Genomic DNA, 7,569 nt, shown 5'->3' with positions numbered 1-7,569 from the left:
TGTGATGTGATCTCATATCGTATTTCCACTTTCCTTCGTGCCCAATGCCTCCTAGAGATCTGCAACCTCTCTTCCTCCCAGAACGCTTCGATTCCCTCCCAGCGGCTAGGCGAGTGCTCATATAATTCCCACTAACGAGCTCCCATAGATGAATCATCCCCGTGAGAAAACCCAGCCAGATGAGAAAACACAGTCCGATGAGAAAACACAGTCCGATGAGAAAACACAGTCCGATGAGAAAACACAACCGACCGCCAATGTGGCCCTTCTCGCCTACATACATCCAGTTAGTAAGACAGCACGGAGGAAAAAGCAGCATGTTGAACTTACCGCGCGTTCAAAACAAGACACCACCTGACCTTATGGCAGAGCCAGAACCAGAAACAACATAGACGACAAAGCATGAATGCGCTGGTCTTCCTCCAGTCTTGTACTGGGCTGGTCTTCCGCCAGTCTTGTACCAGCGCAAAGACCAGCCCACTCTGCATTCTCGGCATCAGCTTCGCCGCAACCCCGACAAGCCATGTAGACAACAAAGCATGAGTGAGCCAGTCTTTTGCCAATCTTTATACCAGCACAAAGACCGACTCACTCAGCATTCTCAGCATCAGCTGAACTGTAACCCCGACAGACCACCTAGACGACAAAGCATGAGTAAGCCTAGTTTTCTGCTCGTCTGGTACCAGCACGAAAACTAGGCCCACGCATGCTCGCCACAGGCCATCTCTACAAGCAGGACTGCCACTGGGGAAGGGCGTGTCCGAATTTGTAAGGACATGATGTTGGGAGGTGGGTCTGCATCAATCTGGGATCGAGGTCAACGGGCGGCAAGGTGAAGAAGCGACACTAGATCAAACTCACGTAGTTGTAGCCATCGCCATTCTTCTCGCCGTTGAGAAGAAGGTTGGAATGTTGATGTGGTGATTGGAAGAAAGGAGTAGGGAGGAGAGATGGGGGAGATGTGGAGATGTGGTTGGAAGAAATGATGGACGTGACCATGGTGAGTGAAGATGGTGAAGAAGAAGAGGAGGAGGAGGAAGGGAAGATAGAGGAGAGAGAGGGCCCTTATTAATAGATAATGAGAGAAAGCGTTGGGCTCAACTAGCGAGTGAATGAAAAGAGTTGGGGAAAACCTCATTGGCCCGGAGAGTTTTGCTAACATCAATAGTGGAGAAGCATGCGGGAATGAATGCGTTTGTATTGCTGACTCTTGCGAGAGTTGGGATGATTGTATAGCTTTTACTGGTTGATAAGGGAGTTTGGAGCCTTGGGGAGAATTTCAGGGGTTGCTGCTCCAATGCTCCGTTATCTCTTGCTGTGGATGGGTCTGGTGGTGTGGAGAAGCAAACAGAAGAGTGAATGCCGTGCCTGCTATCAGTGCGTCATAGTACGATATGTGTAGTTTGTTGATTACGGGGGCGGAGGGAGAGGCAGTTGAATGGCTCTGGGTGAGGAGCAGCTGCAGTGCTTCAACTCACTGAAATTGTGCAACAGGGACTGTAGTGCTTCCGCGTGAAGAGCTAGATGAATAATAATGGGAGCAGTGATTCAGCCACCCAAGTTTGTTATCCAGCATCCCATGTTTTCTTATATGAAAGCTATACGGACTAAAGAATAATCTCAGATACTAGAGAAAAACTGCAATAGCAGCAGATACTAAAAGAATATATTTATAATAGTAGACACTAGACGAAAGTAGCGATAGTAGCAGAAAATAGTGACAGTAGCAGAAAGTAGCGATAGTAGTATAAAGGTGGCTTCTATTCAGCGCTGCCGTCAAATCAAATCTATCAAATAAATACGTACCGAAGTGACATGCCTGGTATATCAAATGAATCAAATATAAATGTAGCATCATACCTATATTTGCAGCTTCTGGTACATGTTATTTGATTCGATTTGATATCTTGTAGATGTCACTTCGGTACGTATTTATTTGATAGATTTGATTTGACGGCAGCGCTGCTTCTATTCATATTCTCTTTACACCCTACTCTAATATATGAATTCCACGCAGTCGCTAGGTTGTTGGACAACGAATTTGGGATGCTGGATAACATTTCCCATAATAATGCAGAGAGATGCCCATTGTAAATGGAGGGTGTATAAAAGACCAAATCATGTAGCCTGACAGCATGGGGCTGCTGAACGATGCCCCACAGTGCAGAGAGAGACACTCAGGTCTCGTAAGGTTGGCTTTTAGTTCCTCTCTAAAAGTATGTCAAATTCTACTACAACACTAGTAGAATGGACCTAGAGACGGAACACAATCTCAATAGCTTGAAAGACCTAATCCTTGTGCGAGAAGTTCCATTTCCGAGCATTCTTGAACTCCGATAGACAGTCTCCGACGAGATCAAGAAGAGACGCCTTGGAAATCGACATTATGAGCCGAGCGGCGAGATCGAGGTGAGATGTGCAGAAAAACATCCTGGGGTTTACTGTATCTCCAGAAGATGTAAGAGGGTAATGAGTATTTCACGTTGGTCACTCAGAGGTTCAAAGGAGACGATCAAAGTATGAAGCAGAAAAGACTTTCCAAGTGACCGAAGAGCTACGATAACTGGAATGCGGAAAGTAAGTCAAAGAAACCCCAAAAATCGCTTTGTCTAAAAAACATCAAGGACTCTCAAAAGACACGTCTTATGGCCAATGTTGTATCAATGGATTCATCATCCGTTGGTTACTGTCTAGCACTAGGTATTTGACAAAGAACTCTCCGCGGGCTTGGTGAACGTCTGACTGAGGCGTTTGCAGTTCAAGCCCGATGCAACCCCAGTCAAGACGGCGATCTGTCATTCTAGGTTACCTCTCTCCTAAATCCGCCATCAATTCTTCCCGATATACTTCTCAATCATCTCTCAGACTCCTGCTCAGCATTTTTCAAGATTGTAACCTTGCAACTTGCTCCACCACTCGCTTTAACATGCGATACGTAATCATGAAAGGCAGTACCAAGGTCCATAATCACCAAGAGAATCTCAAATGCTAAGAAAACAACAAGATAAGTGCAAATTTTTGCATCTTTAGCCTTGCCATCAGCCTGAAAATTTTGATTCCAAAGGGATAGTCGCGAAATGAGCGAGAGATGGATCGCCGAAACAAAGGTACACCTGAGGTTTATGAGACGAGTATTCACATCGAACATGTCCCTTTCCGCTTCAGATTCGGAGACGACCTCTCGACGCCAGCTGCAGAACTCGGCCCAGGCATACCAACCAAGTCCATTGTAGAGCGCTGTGACGGGAAAAAAGGCAAAGGCTGTTATGGCATAGAATAGATCCACGGTTTGGTGCTGACTGTAAAACTGGCGGATAAGTCCCCAGAGCCAGATTTCGAAGTAGATATATCCGATGGCAAGGATAATTTTCGCTGATAATTTGAGCAGTGCCAATCCAGATACAAGTTTTTGTCGACTCGTTGGTGGGTTAATTGCGCCCGTAACTCTAGATGGCTTTTATCATAGCGTTAGTTCAAGGAGCTGGATTATAGTATCGGGTAGAGGGACAAATGTCGTGGTAGATAAAGCAGCGGGTAGCAATGAGTGAAGGAGAGGCTCGGCAGTAAGATTGAGAGAGATACCTTTGATGTGGATTGTTCCATGCTTGCAGAAATAGCAATCAGAGTGGTTCGGGTAAGAAATAGTAACAGGTGTAGAATGTCAATTGTTGAGTGTTGAGGATGGAACTTGGATAAAAAAGGGTAGAAGGACGAGGCAATGAAGTGGTATCTATATTTTACTCTCTGCACCAGAGTTAAGTGACTATGTTGGGGTACTACGAGCCTAACGTCCTTTGTTCAAACTTGTTCTTGTACGCCAGGGGATTCTGGTCTAAACTTAGAGTACCGCTATAGGAGAACAAAGGACCTGAAACTTCTGCAGCAGGCAGCAGTCTGAGCACAAATGATGGAAAGATTACTTCCACATCTTCATTGGAGGATGTCGATGGTCATCTGATTACTGTATTCGCATTATGTTCTTTAATCTGGAAAGTAGACACCATTGATATGCTTGCGCATTGCTGGGGAACCTCTCACATACGACGTTAGGTAGGTACTTGGTCTATGGCCTGATGGCAGTTGGAGAATCGTCATAGACGATCGTTTTTTACATTGTTCCCTCTCATCTTGGTTCAGTGGCGTTGCATGTGCTCTGTGATACCGATACGCACTCCTGAAGGCAGCAGGCCGATTACGGCATTCATCCTATGGCTTGCCAACAAAGGCTCTATGCATACAGTTTGATGTGCCTTCACGTAATAGCTTGTTAGGTAGTCAGAATCAAATTTCAATCATTATAATAGTACTTAATTCGATATATCAAGCGCCAATGGGTCATTCTCGGCTGGTGCCCTCCTTGCTATCTTGTCTGCTCATTCCCAACATCCTTCACTTCCAAATACGTCCTAACACCCCCCTGAGATTCTCTTCTGTTTTCCCCAAGTGTTTTACAATAGTTATATGCGGGCTTCCGTGGTCGTCTCGACGTCCCTCTCGGCATTGCCCTTTGTCCCTCTCGATTCCCCCTTTCGAAACAACCGGCCAATTCCCCCGGAAATTGCAGACACTGTGTCCTTCAGAAATCTTGGGTGCAAGATTGTAAGGTCGATTGTCGTGAAAACAATGCATGCAATACAGAATTTGACATTCGTAGACTCATCTCTGGTCTTGAGCTGCTCAATCCACGCGAAAAAGCGAATAATGAGCAAGGTATTAAGAAATACAGGCGAAAATGGCGAAAAGCTTTCACCGTTTCCCAAGTCTAACTTCCTGATAACTGAAGATCGGTATTTTGAGTCTAATGCCAATGCTCCACCCTCCATGAATTTGTAGAGACACATTATGATGATGATAATGCAATCGACCTGATCCGTGACTCGATTCAGATGGCGAAAGCCGCTTACAAGATAGATCATCCAGCCGCTAAGCGCAGAGCATACAAGCGCATAGTAAATGCCTGCTACAAAGACAACGTTATCTTTTGCTGAAGAAGGTTTGTCATCCATTTTTGAGCGCTGAAAACCGTTGTGAGAGGAATTGTAGCAAGGCACGGGACCGAGATGGCTAAGACGTGTAGACAAGGTTATGGCCGGCAAAGGTAATGAGCGACAGCGAAGAAGAGATGGTCATGGCGAGATCTTTCCCTTTCTCTCCAAGAGATGTCAAGTAGTGGTGAAGAAGTTCAAAGGCAGTCCGTGGCAGGCGTAGAGCGTTGAGTGCTGAGGGGGGAACTGGATCAAGACACGCGCAGAGCGAAGCAGTATTTATCAGGGAAGAGGTTATCTGAAATTATCAGGTACATAAACGCGCAACCAGTCGGAAGTTCTTTGTTCAAATTTGTGCTCGTGACCTAGGGTGATTCTGGTCTGATTTGCTGAAGCTTTGAGGAGCAATCGAGGGGCAACAAGGACAACAAAGGAGACAAAGAAAAGAAAAGCCATAAATATATTAGACTGATGTGTGAATGTAACAGCACAGTTACACGAACACAACTCGTAGGTCTACATTTACGCATACGCACTCTTAGTCCCATCATGTAATATAACTTGATGGCCAATCCTGGGCAGCATTCTTTAACAATGTACATATCTACCCTCCCAAGTCGTCAATTTGCGGATGTTGATGGTCATCCCATCACTCATACTTATGCTACATCTAGAGGATTGTCTTTGTTCGAATTCACTTGGTGAGTTGGGATGGCGCCAATCCAAGTTTGCTTGCAGTAGTTTCAAGGAGGAACGAAGAGGCCAATTTCCTTCTTCTTTCTTAACCACATTCTCAGGTCGTCGATATCCATCTATTATAGGGAGCTTTTATGATAGAGTTATGGCGGTAATCTAGTGCTGAACATTTCATGCATCCACTAAGGAATTCATGGCGGGCCAAAATGTTGCCCATGCCAAACAGAAAATGTATGCAACGCAATATGAGGCATTCTCTGCTTCTTCAGTGACCCGAAAATACGACAGCCACTGATAAAATTGAACAGCAAATCCAATTCTAATAGCAATTTCATGTAGGGAGCTAAACCGGGTTTCCATTTTATGCCTGAGCGACTTGGGCAACTTGGGCAGAGGCAGGCAGAGGGCTGAGACAAAACAGCTGCCGTAGTGTGCTGTCCAGATGAGAGAGTATAAAAGGCCGCCTTGCCGCATCTCTCGTCCTTGTGTCTTTGTCGATTGCCAAAGTCGTGAGATATATCCCACAGCCATATCTTAAGAACGAGGCACTGAGCTGTGAGGAATGCGTAGCCTAAAAGTGTAAGTGGATAGATTATTAGCTGAGGATATTGGCCTCATTTTGCCGAGAATCCAAGGGAGAAAAAAGGCGATTAAATGAGAGCAGCGGATATTCACAATCAGGACATGCCGCAAGCTTCCAGACCTACGCGAGACTCGTGACGGAGCATCCATTCCCCAGTAATTACTTATATCAACATATCGAACATTTTAATACCCGGGTATCCTTCTCGACTGGCACTTTTGCCGTTCCTCTCCGCCCCTCTCGATCATTCTCCCCTACCGTAGAAGTCTCAACACCATCTGATTCTCAATATCCCACTCAGCATCTTTATTGGACCATTTCTTCCGGATCTCTTGAGCTATGGCTTGCCATCCCCCGCTTGGTATAATGCCACAGAGCTCTAGACCCTCGTTCAAAAATCTCCAAAATATGCCCGATGCCATAGCAAAAATACATGCAATGCAGTATGAAACACTCTCTGCTTCCTCACCAGCCCGAAAATACGGCAGCCACTGGCAAAAGCGAATGAGAAGAACGATATTTGCGATAGTATGGGTATAAAATATGAAGTAGATTCCGAATGTCCCCAGTCGAATATCTATGGAGAATCCGCTGCGCTGTTTGGGTTTGGGCGGAGAGAAGCCAGAGGCCCTGCAAAAATGCACGGCATAGAATACCGCCCAGTAAAGGAAGAGGTAGAAGGCTGCAATGCCGTATTTTTTATCCCCGGGTCGATGCCGATCACCAAAGTCGTGAAATATACTCCACAGCCATATATCGAGGACAATATACCCAGCTACATGGAATGCGTAGCATAATTGGATCAGATAGTACAGTATAGCTTCCTTAGCCCGCATCTTGTGCTGATATGGCGTAACGCTGGATAGTTTGTAACGCACGTTTGATCAGGGGGCGCCGAATTCCAGTGTCGGGGGATGAAGCGTCAGATGAAGATGTAAACAAGGTGCATGTAGTGAGCGAGAGCGATTGAGCTGAGCAAACAGACTGCAGAATAAGATGTAGAGCGGTAGTTGTGGCGAAAACTCGCTGCTCGCTGCTGGCCGGACACCAAGAGGAGGTCAGGAGTAAAGAAAGCAATAGTAGCGATAGAGTGGTGATTGTTGAAGAGAAGAGTTGCGTGAAAGTAGTTGAAGGGCAAAGGTCTCATGAGAGGTATTTATATTCGCCATTGCCGTCGGGAAAGAAGCGCACGTACCCGATGCTATCACGTCCGTTTACGAGGTGCCCGCTTGCGGGATGAGAGTGTTTGTCGAAAACTACCATTGTTTGTTGAAGCTCATTGTAGCTTCAAAGAAAAAGGAATTG

At 45.8% G+C, this 7,569-nt stretch overlaps 1 protein-coding gene across 1 annotated transcript; it reads right to left on the bottom strand.

The window, feature by feature from the left end:
* Positions 1–4,457: 4,457 nt before the first annotated feature.
* On the bottom strand, positions 4,458–5,006 carry V8C40DRAFT_267687 (uncharacterized protein; the record flags this gene model as incomplete). The annotated part of the gene is made up of 1 exon (XM_083219876.1): positions 4,458–5,006. The coding sequence occupies one exon, from the start codon at positions 5,004–5,006 to the stop codon at positions 4,458–4,460; it is 549 nt and encodes a 182-aa protein (XP_083071135.1).
* Positions 5,007–7,569: the final 2,563 nt, after the last annotated feature.

This window comes from Trichoderma camerunense (genome assembly GCF_050948025.1).
Source record: "Trichoderma camerunense strain CBS 138272 chromosome Unknown V8C40scaffold_13, whole genome shotgun sequence".
Lineage (NCBI taxonomy): Eukaryota > Fungi > Ascomycota > Sordariomycetes > Hypocreales > Hypocreaceae > Trichoderma > Trichoderma camerunense.
This window is presented reverse-complemented; position numbering and strand designations above follow the sequence as displayed.